Source organism: Sesamum indicum, linkage group LG9 (assembly GCF_026168435.1).
Source record: "Sesamum indicum cultivar Baizhima isolate 11 linkage group LG9, ASM2616843v1, whole genome shotgun sequence".
In the NCBI taxonomy this organism is placed as follows: domain Eukaryota; kingdom Viridiplantae; phylum Streptophyta; class Magnoliopsida; order Lamiales; family Pedaliaceae; genus Sesamum; species Sesamum indicum.
In genome coordinates, this window is record NC_142665.1 from 4,011,225 (window position 1) to 4,028,445 (window position 17,221).

General features: G+C 30.8%; 3 protein-coding genes and 1 non-coding gene across 4 annotated transcripts; 1 reads left to right on the plus strand and 3 right to left on the minus strand.

The window, feature by feature from the left end:
- Positions 1–579: 579 nt before the first annotated feature.
- LOC105170522 (small ribosomal subunit protein uS9) lies at positions 580–1,293 on the minus strand. The gene has a single exon (XM_011091318.3). The coding sequence runs from the start codon at positions 1,202–1,204 to the stop codon at positions 770–772; it is 435 nt and encodes a 144-aa protein (XP_011089620.1). The 5' UTR covers positions 1,205–1,293; the 3' UTR covers positions 580–769.
- Positions 1,294–5,817: 4,524 nt separating this feature from the next.
- LOC105170851 (transcription factor IBH1) lies at positions 5,818–6,741 on the minus strand. Its single transcript, XM_011091774.2, has one exon. The coding sequence runs from the start codon at positions 6,496–6,498 to the stop codon at positions 6,031–6,033; it is 468 nt and encodes a 155-aa protein (XP_011090076.1). The 5' UTR covers positions 6,499–6,741; the 3' UTR covers positions 5,818–6,030.
- A 5,686-nt stretch (positions 6,742–12,427) lies between these two features.
- TRNAK-UUU (transfer RNA lysine (anticodon UUU)) lies at positions 12,428–12,500 on the minus strand. The gene has a single exon. It is a non-coding gene; the product is annotated as a tRNA-Lys (tRNA).
- Positions 12,501–15,596: 3,096 nt separating this feature from the next.
- Positions 15,597–17,123, plus strand: LOC105170523 (Lactoylglutathione lyase / glyoxalase I family protein). Its single transcript, XM_011091319.3, has 2 exons — positions 15,597–15,961; positions 16,675–17,123. Exons 1-2 carry the CDS (start codon positions 15,696–15,698, stop codon positions 16,892–16,894), a joined length of 486 nt encoding a protein of 161 aa, XP_011089621.1. The 5' UTR covers positions 15,597–15,695; the 3' UTR covers positions 16,895–17,123.
- The last annotated feature ends 98 nt before the right edge of the window (positions 17,124–17,221 follow it).

Consider the following 17,221-nt stretch of genomic DNA (forward strand, 5'->3'; position numbering starts at 1 on the left):
TACTTACAATATGAGGACAAGGTATATGACAACATAACATAAGGTTAGCCCAGCTGGCTTGTCAATTGAGCAGAAAAATGATATACTTAACAAAGAATTTCAGGATAAAGGTGCTGATGAGTCAAGTTTGAGGTCGAGAAAGCATCTTCAATTTCTTAAATCCATTTCAATCTTTTGATTATAATATTTTTGTATTAATGATAATAATAATAATAATATTCTTGAAACAATAATAATCATACACAATACATTATAAGCACAATAATATTTCTATTTCATATAAGGATTCTGAACAAGAAAATCAATCAAGAATATAATAGTTACCTACAATTAATAAGCAATACAATTTATATCCAATCAATAAATAGCATTATAGTCCATATCCTTGAGTATTGTCTTGCATCCATATATACTGGTATAGGAACTATCATCAGCTCGAAATTCATTCACCAATTAATCGTCAAAGTTTTTTTTATCATAATCCCAAACACACCAATATCTGCCGCAGAAAAAGAATACCATATATCACACAATTATATAGTATAGCCAGAAGAAGATAAAACGCAATAACAATCCCACTTATAAGAAAGTAATGTGAAAATTATAAAAAAAGGGCATCCCAAAACCGTTGTCTGATAGAATCCTCGAGCAGGAAAAAAGAACAAAATGCCAAATTATCCAAAACATAACAAAACAGTATCTTAATTTAATTCTCACAAAACAAACTACTGATGAATATAGTAATAAACGCATAATCACTACCAACACTTCAACGGTAGGATTTCTGGAACCTGGCACGGGCACCACGACCTCCAAACTTCTTGGGCTCACAGCGCCTTGGATCAGCCACCAGCAAAGTCCTATCATACCTCACGAGAATATCCTTAATCTCCTTTTTCGACTGCTCGTCAACGTACTTCTGGTAAAAGGCGACGAGCGCTTTCGCAATGGACTGACGAATGGCGTAGATCTGAGAGGTGTGACCTCCACCCTTGACGCGGATGCGCATGTCGACGCCAGCAAAGCGGTGGCGGCCGAGGAGTAGGATTGGCTCGAAAGCCTTGTATCGCAGGATTTCCGGCTGAACGAGCTCAATTGGGACTCCGTTGATTTTGATCAGTCCGCGGCCACGCTTGCAGTGAGTAACGGCCACCGCTGTTTTCTTACGTCCAAAACATTGTACGGATTCAGTCGGCGTCGCCATTGTTTCTCTGCTCTCTCTCTCTCTCCGGCGGAGGAAAACCTAAAGAGGTAGGATGGGAAAAGAATACAAGAGGCGATGGGAATAGGGAATATAAAGCGGCAAGGATTTAGGGTTTTGGTACTAGTGAAATGCTGTTGCCCAAATTACTATTCTACCTTCATTTCAATTTGGGCCACACATAATTGGGCCGAATTAATCTCCTTAGGCTTTTCACATTTTGATCTGTCTTACAATCTTAGCCCATATCCATTTCTTTTAACAAGGCTTTTGTGGTAGGTGAAATCCATTAATGGTTCAAAAACAGAGATGAATTTGTTCAAATATAAATAGAAATATTTTCTTTTATTCAGATTTTAACTGTTGTAAGAATGACGATTTTACGTAAATGGTAAAATTGAGGCCCCACAATTTGAGCATTATAATCGTTGTTTAGTCCGTATTACTTATTCATCGTCAAATTATTGATGTACAGTATACATAAGTTAAAGGAAAACCACATATATGAAATTAGAAGTGGAGTTATGATTTTGCCCCGAACAGATTAACTATAACGATAAAGCGCCAATGTGATTAACAAAATAATTACAATCGCACATTGCTAATGAAATTTAATTCAATTGGTAAAGTTGAAGTTTTATAATGGTTATAGAGTTCAAATTTGATTAATGTGTGAGTGTTTGTCTACTTTAAAAGTAAATATTAATTTAATATAATAGTAATTATTGATTAGTTACAAATATTTAAAATTGGGTAACATGCAATTTAGCCTCCGGTGTTTTCAAAAATATTTGAAATACCCTATGTGAAAAATAAACCAACAAAAAACCCCTTTGTGGTTTTAGAAGTATAGCAAAACACTCCCTCGGACCAGGAGGTGTATCACACATGCCCTTCATGCAACGCGGGCTTAATTTTTGATAATAAATTAATTTTACATCTTAACTTTTGAACTGTTAGATCTCGCTTCAACGGTTAGATTTCATTAAATTTGACTTAAAGGTCTAGATTTGATGTACAATTTAATGGTTCGAATTTAACCTAATCTAAATTAACGGTCCAAATTTAACATATAATTTTTTTATCATATTTTATTTATTAAATATAAATAAAATAGTTAAATATATTTAAAAAAATAAAAATATTGTCTCCTTCTCTCACCCCCACCCCACCCACACACCAGCGCTCTTCATCGCCCGCCTCTTCCTCCCCGACGGCCTCCTCTGTGCCCGGTCTGCCTCTCCTCTATGCTCGCCCTCGCTTCCCCATCTACGACGCTGCTTGTGCCTCTTCCTCATCCGCCCACCTCCCTTCCTCCTTCATGTCCTCTCATCCCCTCTTCAACTCTTGTCCTTGTCGTGCCAGCGCTAATTTTATTGTTTTCTATACATATGTATATATATACACATTAAATACAATATATATATACATACACTTAAAGTAAGGATAAAAATATTATTTATTAATTATAAAATTAAAAAAAAAAGTTGGAGCCTATAATACGCTTGTGAGATAGAGGGGGTGTTCTGCTACATTTTTTAAATTACAGGGGGTTTGTTGTTTTATTTTTTATAAGAGGCTATTTTATATATTTTTTAAAATACAGGGGGTTAAATTGTATTTTACTCATTTAAAAATTTATAATTTATAATTGATATATTGATTGTTGATGATTAAAATTTATAACGTAGTTATAATTGATTTACTCAAAAAAAATAATAGACCTGTAAATTTGCAAGGCGGAACGACAGTTATGCTATTTTTGCTTTAATTGAAAAAAAAGGATATCTATTTTGTACCAACATGTAGGGGTGTAAATGATTCGAGTCGATCCGAACACATTATTTTCATACTTGTTTGTATTATTATCAAGCTTCAAACATTGTGTTTGAATTTGATTTAATTATTATTCTAATCAAGTTCAAACGAGTTTTATTTGGATCAAACTCGAGTCGAGCTCGAGTAATTTGATATTTTTAAGTATATTTTACTATTTTTGCACTAATCGAATCGAGTTCGAGCTGAGCTCAAAGGTTTGCCAAATAAAACTTTTTGTTCAAGTTTGGTTTGTTAAATTAATAAATCGAGTTCAAAACGAGTTTTTTATCGGTTGATCTCAATCGAGTATCGAATAGTTTAATTATTTTTTCAGCCCCACCAACACGATTCTTTTTGGAGGAGGCATGCAACCGGAGCTATAATTTTATTCTGAGGAAAAAAAGTTGGAGCCATTCTCAATCCTTTGTCGGAAAAAATATAATTTTCCTGTAATTTAGGGGCGGTGACATTTTTGGTCTTGCATTAATTTATTATTGTAATTTGTTTAACATTTTGGTACTCTTAGTCATTTTTTTGTTGATTTAACTGAAAAATTGCATGTGACTTGATGATCCAATTAATTATAATTTCAGTCTTGTAATTTATGGGAGTTTGCATATTTTGTACTGCATGTACAAATTGATATACAAGACTTAAGCTGCAATTGATTGGATCATGTAAAAGTCACAAGAAACTTTCAAACCAAATCAGTTGAAAAAGTATTAAAATCGCTAAAATATTAAAGTTATATGACTAAATTACATAAAGCAATTCACATAAAATAAAAAATACCACCTCTATAAATTACAGGACTAAAGTTATAATTTCTTCGTCCCGACAATTCAAAAATTGGACTGATTTTAAGTGTTACATTCACATTCTTTAAGCTAATTAGGCTCAATCAATTATAAAGACAACAATATGAATTTGCGGATCCTTATTGGAACATCTTGAGGAAGCCTTTACACCTTATTATCTCAACTTAGGTAGGATTAGTTTTGAATCAATTATATAATAAGTGTTATATTTATCACGTTAGTAATATATAATTCAAAAATAATAACAAAATTACATCACATGATAAGTATTGTATTATATTTACTGTGTTAAAATTAGTTCGATTCCACATATTAGCAATTTTGTAATTTAAGAGTAAAATAGTATTGTCCACTATCTGTCTTTCATCAGTTAAACGAACATTGATATATATATTACGTGTTTTATATATTATTATAACTCATTTTGATTGATCATACTTTTACGACTTACATATCATATTAAGTCTTGATCGAAAAATATAGCTAATAACTATAATAATTTTATAATTTAAATAATTTAAAATTAGTATGTTAATTAAGATGCTTAATTAATTTTGAAATATTTTTACAAGATATGCTTCAAGAAATTTATAAGAATATACACAACATGATTCCCTGTATATATATATAGCCAGTGACACTCCTATATTTTTAATTAACTAAGACGAATTTTAGTTTAATTATATATTAAAACATTACATTTTAAATATTTTTCAGATAATTTGTTTTCAAAATATTGCCAAAAAACCCGAGTCACGATTATATATACATTCCAATTAATTGTTATTTAAACTATTATATACTTTTTACATCATTTCTATATATATGTGCTTAAATTATTATATTAATTAAATTAAAACTTATAATTTTCCGTTTCGTCAATAATTAAAAAGTTTAAGGCGACAACACCAATCGAGTAACATATTTTCTAAATAATAAAGCAAAATATAGCTGTACCCAAAACTAACATCTTTTCTTTTTTCCACAAAAATATGAAAACCAAAATAATTTAAAAATTGGACCAGTTAGATATTTAATTTTGAGACTGTTAATATATCTAATTTGATTTTCATCAGATTTATATGATCAATTATACTAGAAAAGAACTATAGAAAAAAAGGGCTAATATATATATATTAGGGCTCGACTCAAAATTCATATTAATAGATTTTGGGCAGTTTAATTAAGGCAAATTCATATTAATTTTCAAATCAAATCCTAACTTAAAGATTCACATAATTACAATCTTCTATTTTTTTTTAAAAAAAAAAAAGAAAAAATCTCATATATATATATATATTGTGCTGGTAATAACCTATTTCCTTGCTAGACAGACAATCATATCTTTACTATTATAAGGAAAAGATATGCTATTAGATATAAAATGATGATTTTAATACTAGTGTACCGATTTTTTGTGTAATGTGTTAATTTATATATTTTACTCTTATTTATAATTTATTTTAAAATATAAAATATTATTTATTATGTGCAGGCAAGAATATGTGATACCCCGACGATTAGTATATACATAAAATAACTTTAATATTTTATCCGAAGTCCAAATCCCAATTTAAATGAATGAAAACATGAAAAATAAAAATAAAATGATTAAGCAATATTTCAGCACATAAATAGACTAGTTACATATTAATTTCCTCTGTCTGCACATCATGCATATATAATATATATATAATTGGTAATCTAAATTGATTGGTATTAACCATCTACATCTTTCTTGGATTGGACTTTTTATTTTAAATTTTATAGTATCTTCTATTATATTAATTATATACATGCATGTTATATGTATAATTTTTTTTTGTATTTAAATAAAATAAAACATAATTTTCTACTATGATATATTAATTCAAATAGAAGATTGATACGATAAGATTTAAAATAAAAAATTCAATCCTTACATCTATCTGTACATAGAGAGAGAGATACCGCAAAGAAGAGTAAAGAAATTTAAATTACTAGATAGAAATCTTAACTCAGATAATTTAAAAACTAAATTATTCAATCTATCTTACATATAGTATTGAGATATATATATATATATAATGTCCTCCTCAGAGGGCGGCTGCCACCTCCACTCCGGCGGCTCCGTCTGTCTCTCTATATATACATATTTATGTATATATACACACAAATGAACAACATACAATATATGTAATATAGGTGATCATATCATGTTGAAGAATAATGAAGAATCTTCCTCATGACCTGTACCTGGGCTCGGAGGCACTGTATATAATGGCCTGTTTCATTCAACAACCTGCGAAAATCCATGGCTTCGCCGCCCGGGACGCGCTCCCGCAGCTCGTTCTCCTGCCCCAACCCCAGCTCATTTCTAGGGTTAATTGATCCTCCCACAGCACCTCTTCTAGTTCTAGGTTTTATCATTTCTTTGGTCCGGTTTCTGATCTTCCGGAGCACCGCGCGGCTCCAGGCTTTGTTTGGACCGACAGCCAACGCCATGGACGCGTAAGCTGCAGCTCTGATGGCATGGTATCGCTTGCGTCTGTCGGCCGGGTTAAGAGGAGGAGGAGTGCTGATGATGTTGTTGTTTAGCTTGTTGATGGCTCGAAGAAAGCGAAGAGAGAAGCGGTTTTTGATGGAAGTAGGGTTTGTGTGAAGGTTCTTGGCTGTCTTCATTATGACTGAGGAGTTTTAGGGTTTTGGTTCTTATTTGAGATAAAGATTTTGTTCTGACACAACTGGGTTGGGGGTGGAGGGAAGAGTTCAGACATCTGACAACATGATGTATATCTTTATAACACGAGAGAGAGAGAGAGAGAGAGAGAGAGATTAGGTTAGGAAATTGTGGAAGAAAGAGTGAAGGCAATGAAAAAGAGAAAAGAATGTTGGGGGAGAGAGAAAGGATTGCAAATGTGTGGTGATTATGGAGGGCATGCAGTTTGATCTTTTTTAATAAAAAATTCTACATTAATTTTTTATTTTATGTTTCATTATATATATAATTAAGTTTTATTTTTTGATATCTATGTTTTATTATATAACCAATGAAAAAAAGAGAATTAACACGAACATATAAATTTAAAATAAAAGAAAACGACTTGCAAAGTACTCTTCGACATATGATATATATATATATATATATATAAAATAAAAGAAAATGACTTGTATATATATATATTCTCCATCTACTTAAAAAGAATCATTTAGAAGGAAAAAATGCTATTTATTTAATTTCGTTGAATGAAAAGTCTTATTTTAAAGAAGGGTTCAAATAAATTTTGAAATATGAATTAAGATATATAGTAGTTGACATATAAAATTAAAATAAAATTAGATGATGAAATTGTTATATATTAGATATGGAGAGAGATGTCTTAATGTTTGATTTTGGAGGTGAAAAAGAGAGGATATGTGGGGCTGGATAAGGGCCAACTACCATATGATGGCACATGCTTCAACTTGAATGGTGGGCCATTTTCACTTCCTTCCACATTTTCCCTATGCATCTTCCTCATCATCATCTATAAAAATTCTTCTTTTCCATGGGGTGGGGGTGGGGGGGGGGGGAGGGGTTGGTATTGCTCACTAATTAATTATTTCTGTTAAACTTGATTATATTAACAAATCCAACTCAAATAATTGACCTTTAGGGATCAAAATCAAATTATAGGACTAATACTACCAGAACCCACGTGAAGTTTTATTGTAATTTTGATCCTGTAATTAATTATAGGTGTTTGGCATTTTGATCATTCAAAAAGTAAAAATCTATGATTTTGGTTTTTTTTTTCTTTCTAAATTTTGCGATTTGAGAACATTTTTTTTTTCAGAAAGTCTTGAAACGGTTGGAAATTAGCACGTGCAGGTCACGTGTCAGCTTAAACTTGAGGACACGTACAGAACGTATGGTTTTTCGCCCAACAAAATTGCCCTCAAATCAAAAAGTTACAACAGTAATGGAAGTAAGGTCTAAGTTATACTTCTTTATTAAAAGATCAAAATGCCAATTTTAATTATATGTATATATAATTACAGGATTAAAATTACAATAAAGCTGCAGTGCTATGATCTAAATATGCATTTTTCATATTAATATTATAACGGACATCCACACCCCTAAGAATTGACCTAATTAATGAAAACATTTATTTTAGATTGGATAGTTAATTTTGTCTCACACGTAACTCCAGTCGTTAGGGTTCATGCAGATTTTACATGCTTGACACTTTGTATACATGTGCTATGATGTTCATAGACGCCACTGACCACCGATTTGTAGTGTTTTGAATCGGGTTTATCATTTTATATGTTCATCATAATAACGATAATTAGCTTCTTAATGATGGGCTTTGTTGAATAATATGACTTATTTTTGACTTTTTTGGGAGGTATTAGTTTGAAATATTAGTAGCAATAATCAATGGCTTCCCAAAAAAACTGGACCACATTTAGGATCAAAATTCAGCAGTTTTGGCCATGAAAAGTTGATTTGACAATTCAGTCCACCAATTTATTAATTTTCACGAATTGAAGCATTTTTATCAAAAAATTTCAAAACTAGCCCACATGCAGGTTGCGTGAGAGCATAAATTTACGGACCATTCAGGTGAGATGACGAGCATATTTTTAGTTAAAAACACATCAAAATAAGCACATTTTTCTCGTATTTATAAATAAATATAAATATGATTTTAGATTTTGCAATGGATATGAGCATATATTTATATACTAATTTATTCTGGTAGTCACGAATATCCATTTTTAAAAAATTCAGAAATAATAATAATAATGATGTAATATATAGTAAGTTGACGTGTCTGAATAGAAAAGTAACAAACAACTCGTGGGGTGGACTTCAGCTCCACGATTAGCTATAGCTGATGTCTGTGTTACATATATACTTATCAAAATATTGTTATCATTTATACAAGTAATTTCTTATTTTTTAAAATATTACACACGCATCCCTAAAAAATATTAACATCATTACACAAGGGGGAAAATATTATTTTAGTCCACTAAGTATGTTTAATTTTAATTTAGTCCGTTAACTATTTCTATTTTTGTTTAGGTCCAGTAACTTACGAAATTGCTTACTTTTAGTCATCTGATAGATTTTCGGATAATTTTACCCCTATTCAACTTTTGAAAGGCAGTTTTAGCCATATGCACTCATTGGGGTAAAATTATCCGAAAATCTGCCAGACGACTAAAAGTAATCAATTTCATAAGTTATTGGACCTAAATAAAAATGGTCATAGTTATCGGATAAAAATTAAAATTAGGCACACTTAGCGGACTAAAATAATACTTTTCCCTTACACAAGCTACCCCTATTTTTTTTTACTGTTATGGATCGTTTCTATAATTATGCAAAAAACTATGGATGGTTTGTATAAATAAACTTTAGATCAAGTGATATAAATATAATTATCTCTTATATATTGCCCGTCACTATATATACATCATGTATATATATATATATATATATGGATATGACTAATTAAAGCAATAAGTAGAGTACCCCCCCCCCCAATTAATTAGGAGGTCTTTCAACTTCAAACAAAGCAGTGAAAGGTGCAACCCCTCTAGTGGTAGAAAAGAAATTTGCATGCTAAATCATTGATTATGTGATTAAGATATGTTGAAATGAAATGATATATAGAGTCCTTGGCTTAATTGCATAGTGAAAAGTTCAACTTACCTAACCTTTAATTTGGATTCAATCTAGCTACCCCATTAATTATTGACAAAGGATTGATAAGACCATGAATTATATATATATGGAAAATTTTGATTCGGGATAGATTCGATTGAATACATGTTAATAAACTCATAATATGATTAATATATAATTTAAATAAAAATTATTAATCACATAGTAATTTCATTATTAATACTAGTTGGTGTAGCTAAAAAGAAAATAATATTAATGAGGACAAATCAAAATTATGACTAACATTAGGTGACTAATTGGTAGTACGTAATAATTTTTATTTTATCACAATATAATTTTAAAAAATTAATATTGGTAATCACGAGCCACACATATATAGTGACAAATTTATTAACAACTCAACAATAATTATATAATTATTATATATCACTAATTGTCGACACTAATCATGTTTTAATTGATTATTGTTTAATTATAAGGATTGCTAATTTACTTTTTCATCTATAATTGTTAATATTGACGATTTTACTTCGCAAAATTTTTTGCAATTAATTGAAATATTTCTAAAAGTTATTGATGATGTGACATAGTTAATTTTCATATTATTATTTAAATTTTTATTCATTTTTTTTTGGGGTGGGCGGGGGGGGGGGGGGAGGGGTTAAATGACAAACACAAGAATCAACAATTCTGTGAGTTGAAGGATAATTTATATATATATGATTTGCTAGCTGGCAATGATGAATTGATGATGAGGTTTTGGGCAAAAATTGGTGAGCCCTAGCCTAGATTCTTCAGAGTTCATTCTCACCATCCCATATGCTGCAAATTAATCAATTCTAGGTTATAAATTAATTACCAATTGATATCACCACAAACATCCCCTTAAATGAAACCCATATTTGATTTATTTATTACTTCATGATTATTTTATACGTAATTCTTTTGTTTGATCGATCATAGATTGAGGAGATCAATATTTTGTCCGTAGTCCTAATTGTACCGGTGTCGCTTCAAATGTATTGTATTTATCATATAATTGATTCAAATTCGACCGAACTCAAGTTAAAGTTAAAATTGTAAGTATTAACTTGTTTTCCCAAGCCCTCCTAAAATTCAACTTTTCTCCCTTTTTTAGTTATGGTTTCAAACACTCTTTAACTTTGAAACTATTGCAATTGAGGGGTGCATTGTGCAAATTATCCAACACCATCCCTACCACTTTCTGCAATTTATGCGTAAAATTATAAGTATTAAATTAAGAAAATGAACATGGGTAGGGTCAGTTTTTGGCTAGGGGTAGACAATACACATACATCAATCCATTTTAAATATTAAGACTACTTAACTAATCTCATAATTAATTATTGGATTTTAGGCTAATGTTATAGGTAGGTAGCTCGGCTGCTGTATTATCCACATGCATGCAGTGCATGCCCTTCCTTTTAATCATCTTTTAGTTGTTAATTTGTCCCACATCAATTTGGATTCTGACTTACCCAAATCTGTAAGTTTAGCCATTCATTAATTTGCATCCACTGCCAAACATTGTTCTGTATTGGTTACGCATTAATCAAAGGGTGTTTTCTGCACGGATTGTAACGGGGACCTGGGTCGAGATATGTCAAAAGGAACATTAAGTAACGTTGAACAAGAGGTAAATGCATTTTTAGAGCATTTCAATTAACGAAAGTCGAAAGTATAGTGCTTTAAATGCATGGTTCGATAGTAAAATTTTAAATAATTGTAACTTTTTGTTCGAGAGATGTTATGGTGTACCTACCTATCATTCCGATCGTCTTCTTGAGGAGAACATAATCTTCACACTTTTGTTGTCAAAGGCCACTATTTTATTGTGAAATTTCATTGTTTCAACCACTGTTCGGGCATTTCTTCAAAGAAAAACATTTCAATATTAGGGTGTTCTTGGCCCGAATTTTGTGTCTTTGTAAGATAATTTAGAAATGGAAGACGAATTCTTTCCATTATTTTTCCCAAATTCTATTGATTCCACCGCTCATCGACACTGTAAGATAATTTCATAAACAGAGGGAGACCAGCCCAAAGAAAAGGCTGTTTTGGGCTGTCCGAGAGACGACCCAAATTGCAAATCCAAACAAAGTGGATTCAGGTTTAAATGGGTTTGTCAAAGTCCCTCAAGATTTTTATAAATTTTGAAGTCATCAGGTTTAAATGGGTCTTCAGACATAATTTTCTGATACTCAAATCATATAATTCGCGATAATTTTAATATCGTTATTTAATTTTTGCACTTTTAAATATATTTTTATTTCATCACATCTTTTCTTACATAAATGCACACCAAAATTAATCCATTCAATCACATTATGTTTTTCAAAATTATAGAAAATAAAATCGAAACCCTTTATCCAAACATATTCTCATTTTTTGCACAAAATTACAAAATTAAAAACTCATTTTTAAACACCAATATAAAATAAATTAACCTTAAATATGTGTGAATAAAGCATTGTTGATTGAAAATTAACTTTAAAAATATAATAAAAAATTAAGTATATTTAAGAATATTTTAGTCCAAGCAGACATAATTTGTCAACCAATGGCATTACCATATAATATATAGTATTAAGATTTCATAATACCGGTACACGAAAATTATGTCATAGAAATTGAAAGACAATTAATGTGTGAACTAATTTAAATTTTTAATATATTTATTTAATAAAATAAAGATATGATGAATAATTGATCAAAACCATTAAAAAAATTAATTCTAAGTATATATGAATATAAAATTACTATAACTAATTAACTGAAAAAATAAATATAAGGGCATTTTACTCGACTCGTTTTGTCTACAATAAATTGTATATACCGATAGATAGATATAAAACGTTATTATAGAAAAAAAATTTCAGATTAGAGAAAACAAAAATAAAAATATACCGCCGTCTGTGGGAATCGAACCCACGACCACATGGTTAAAAGCCATGCGCTCTACCGGCTGAGCTAAGACGGCTTTGTTTATTTGTATTGCTTACTTCTATTTTGTCTAGTTTCATTCCTCCCAATGCTACTACAAAAGAATTTTGTTGAAGAGGCCATTGTTTTATGGGTCACAATTCAATACAATTGTTTTGTCAAGGTGTTATGGTTGAAGATAATATTGAATTTCATAACAAATTTGAGGCTTTATATATTTTTAAGATAATAAATTTGTAATAAGTATATACAAAATATCGTCCTTATACATTTTTATTAATTGATAAATTAAATCAATACATATTTAAATATGGTCTGTTAGGAGCTTAATCCACCAAAAAGTCCATAATAGTCAAATCCAGCATTAGCGAACTACACGTAAAAATTATAGCTCATTTATACTATTAAAATAAAAAATCTTTTCGTCATACCAATTCTTAAATACTCAATTTTACTCTTTAATTCTTTTCTTTCGTTAAAAAAATAGTCCAAATAGTAATATTAAATACTTTCTAATAATTATATAATTATATTTTTTTTCTCTCAACCCACTACTGCATATTTCTTTCTCACAGTCTCCATGTTCTTTTTTTTCCCCACAAACTTCTATAATTTTAATAAATTTATAATTATATTTTATTTTTTCTCTCTCATATTCTCCATATTTTTTACTCATAAGTCTCCATATTTTCATAGTGACTCGTAATTTGCTCGACTCTCACAAGTTGGGAGAAGATTGGACATCCGCAACCAAAAATATGCTTCCAGCCCTTTTATCTTTATTTCAAGATATTATAAGGCTTTAATTTAAATTCATAAAACAAAAATATTTTCCCCTAATTTTTCAGTCTTACAACTATTTTGGTAGACTTAAAATTGGGTAAACAAGCACAATGTTTGTACATAATTTTAATTAATCTATCATAAAGATATTCTTATATAATAGCAATAAATGGAACTGGTGACCAAACCCTCATCCAATTTACTTTTCATGAGATATATATATTATATTATCAATCATGGGCCCCCTTTTCTTTTCACTTATTTTGACACTGCACAAGTATGTCAATGATGTGGTGCCACATTGCTGCTACAGTTCATTACCTTTCACATATTTTATTTTACTAATAATACAAGAAATATAAAATGTTTCAATGTTTGTGTTTGGTCTGGCAAACTAATGTTGTCCATTTCCCCAAACCCTCATCCAATTTAATGTTTCTTTAATAACTATCACAATAATTGTTTATTTATTATTTTTTTCTTCTAATTATCTATACATTTTCACAATCATTAATTGTTATATATACTTTTACAATTTTAATTCAGTATATATATATATATATATATATATAACTAAATCAAATATTGAGCTGCAGTGGTAAGTTTTATAATTGTTAGTTTAGAAGATAAATAATATCTTGAAAATAATTCGAGGAGTAAGTGTATTTAACACTATATATAATTGGAGAATAATAAATTTGATGGCACGGTCTTCAATAACTATCTTTTAGTAATTTTTTTCATACATTTTTTTCTTCCCGACATGTTATCTTTTTCCAATATTTTTTTATAATATATTTATACAAATTTATTATTTTGCAGATATTTTGATTGCTTTAAATAAATAATACAAATTATACAAAATTTATTTTAAATAATTTTTAAAAAATATGCATATACACAAAGCATCCCACAGGGGCTATTTACTTTTGTGTGCGTGATAAATAATTGATTGATTTCGATTTGATAAAATATTGAGTATGATAAATTAATGTTTTTTGTTGGTGTTTAGCAGTTTGGAAAAAAATTCTTATTAGAAGTGGATTAAACCATCATACTTCCAAGAGAGATTAAATTATTTGGAACGTGGTGAATTGTAGTTTTTTTTATATATATTAAAGCCAGACCATTCATACTTATAAACGACAATTAATAACACACTTGCATCAAATATTAAGTATGCCCTTCAATTGAATACTTCTTAAAATTACTTATAATTATTGTTTTATAAGAGTGATTCCATGTTAATTAGAAATTTTGTCAATAATATTTTAAGTTAATTTCTTTTATTTATTTTTTAATATAATTTATTGATTTATATATAATTTTTTTATATTTATATTAAATATAAAAAATATTTATTATATATGTATAAAAAAACGTACTAGTTACTGCTACAGTTAAAAGTAAAATAAGGGTAAATTGGAGGCCTAAAGTGCCCGTTGCCTGTTAAATTAGTATCCCAAACTTGGGCCAAATTCTACCCGAAGTGAGTAATCAAGTCCTAAATTTTTAATGCAGTATCAGACATAAATATGGTTAGAACACATATTGAATATGTGAATTACGTGTTCGAAAATTAAAAAAAAAGTATAAAAAAAGAAGACATCAGGGACACATTTGTTGGTGTGATCGATACGTTTTGGAGGCGTGTTCGACACGTTTTAAACCTCTTTTTTTATAATTAAAAAAAATTAACTCACTTATCTCATCTAAAAGTTTCGAGAAGAAATTACTGACAACTTGAGAGATAGTTATGGTGATTTAATTAACTTGACTATTAAAATATTTTATTTTATATTTTTTAAAATAAATTGATTATGTATAGTTTTAAAACTACATTTGGTTAAAAATATAAATAGAGGAAATACCTATTTTATATTTCATGTTGATATTGTGCATATTGCATTTTTAATTTTATAAAAAATAAAAACATATATAATAAAAATATATATTATATGATCGTGTCGTATTATACTCTAATTTTTTTATATTTTTTATATCAACGTGCATTATGGATGTGACATTAAAAGTTACAAGGATACACTTGTAAATTCACGCTTCCTAAAGCTGCAAATTTCAGGGCGAATCTGATGTGGGGTGGATCACTAATCCAATTTTACTGCAATCATTTTCTACCGTTGGATGAAAAACATCTGACAAAAATATACCCGTTACAGTTAAAGTAGTGGCAACTCCGTGAATAAGACAAAAATGAAGGGGAAGTACGTGAGGTCAAATTTGCAAATAAGGACAAAAAGAAGGGGCTTCCTCGTAAAGCACGATTGTTGTAATCTCGGTATATCCCTCAACGGTTCCGCTTCCCCGCTTTCTATAAATAGGCCACAGGAAGGCACGCTTTCCACTTCCATTTATCCATCTCCGCATTTTCTCTTTCTATACTTTCTCTCTCTTAGGTTTTACTACTCTCTCTTCTTTCATCTAGACTATGGCACAGGAGGCACAGGCTGAGAACGGGTCCAAGGCTTCTCCGGTGGTCTTCGCGGGGGTGAAGCCTTGGCTGGTGGTGGAGGCTCCCAAGGCGAACGATGCTGTGCAGTTCTACAAGGCGGCGTTCGGAGCGGAGGAGGTGAGCCGCGTGAATCATACCAAGAGAAAGGCGGAGCAGGAGCTGCCGCTGGTCCTCTCCGCTGAACTAAAGCTAGGATCCTCCTCTATTGTTGTCTCTGACCTCACCGATGACGCCTCTACGCCGTACGTTTTTAAGCATTTATCTCATTGTCTAGCTGATTGTCGTGCATGCTTATGGTGTTTGATTTTTTTTTGGCCTAGATCTGTGGTTTTTCTGTTCGCAACTAAATGTTCTCCGTTTTACTCAGTCTCACGTGGTCTTTTTGTTGTTCTGATGCTTGAAATGCTCTCTTCGTTCTCTCCGATTGAAAATATACTAAAAAAAATATGGCAGCACTTTTTTTTATTTTGCTCGCTATCTTTTGTCTTTGCTTCTTCCCTAAGGATATTGACTACTCCTTTAACATTGATGACTAGCATGGATGTGCTTTCTTTTGTTTTTGATGTGTTTTTTTTTCTTATTATGATTAACCATCTCTCGTGTTTTATGCGCTTCCTTTATCTTTCACTTTCTGTTTTGGTCAGTTTGCTCTCTGACTGGATTTGAAGTCTCTATCTATCGGTGATGTTTATAAATATTTGACCAGTCTTAGTTTTATCTTTCGTCTGATGTGATTGGAAATCGCTATTTTGTAGCGTTATATATGATTTTTCTGTTGCGGTAATTCTCTCTAGTCACTCTATCCGATTTTCTCTGACTAAGTAGGTCACATACTTTTCATCATAATAAATACTGAGATGAGGGTAAAAAGTACTCATAAAATAATAGTTAATAGAATGTCAGTAATCCAAGGGATAAATGTTTTTCTAAAAATATGTTGATTTATTACCGTCAGTGTCAAGTCTGCGGTGAGCGGCAGTGTGTTCTGTCTGGAGACCGAAGACGTGGAAGCTGCCGTCTCCAAAGCCGTCGCCGCCGGCGCAGTAGCCGAAGGCGAGATCTCGGAGGGTGAGGGCGCGTGCTGCGGAGGCCGCGTGGGCAGAGTGAAGGACCCCTACGGCAACGTGTGGCTGATCTGCTCACCTTCCAAGAAGTGCGCCGATGTGGCAGCTTAGGAGCCGTCCTAACATTCATCTGATTGTCTAGTCTCTTTTTGTTTCTGTTGCTTCGTTTAGTCAACCCGGACTGACTTTTGATTTGGTAGAAGAAAAGGCGTAGTTGAACACTTAGTTGGAGGTTTGGTTAATCGCTTTTCCTGTTGATGAGTAGTCGTGAAATCTGATCAATCGAACTTGTGTACGCGACTTCTGATTTTAACTCCTACATCTTAATCATCTTTGTGTATTGGCTATTGCTCTCTTTTCTCTAGTTAATTATTAATTTCTCCCATCTGTCAGTGGTGAATCGCTGCTTTGTATTTAATAAGGGTAAATTTGGGCTTT

What these genes read in the sequence shown, in the direction of transcription:
- LOC105170522 (XM_011091318.3), bottom strand. Translation starts at nt 1,204, where the DNA reads ATGGCGACGCCGACTGAATCCGTACAATGTTTTGGACGTAAGAAAACA.
- LOC105170851 (XM_011091774.2), bottom strand. Translation starts at nt 6,498, where the DNA reads ATGAAGACAGCCAAGAACCTTCACACAAACCCTACTTCCATCAAAAAC.
- LOC105170523 (XM_011091319.3), top strand. Translation starts at nt 15,696, where the DNA reads ATGGCACAGGAGGCACAGGCTGAGAACGGGTCCAAGGCTTCTCCGGTG. An exon ending in ACCGATGACGCCTCTACGCC is followed by an intron (nt 15,962 to 16,674) that starts GTACGTTTTTAA and finishes TATTACCGTCAG; the next exon opens with TGTCAAGTCTGCGGTGAGCG.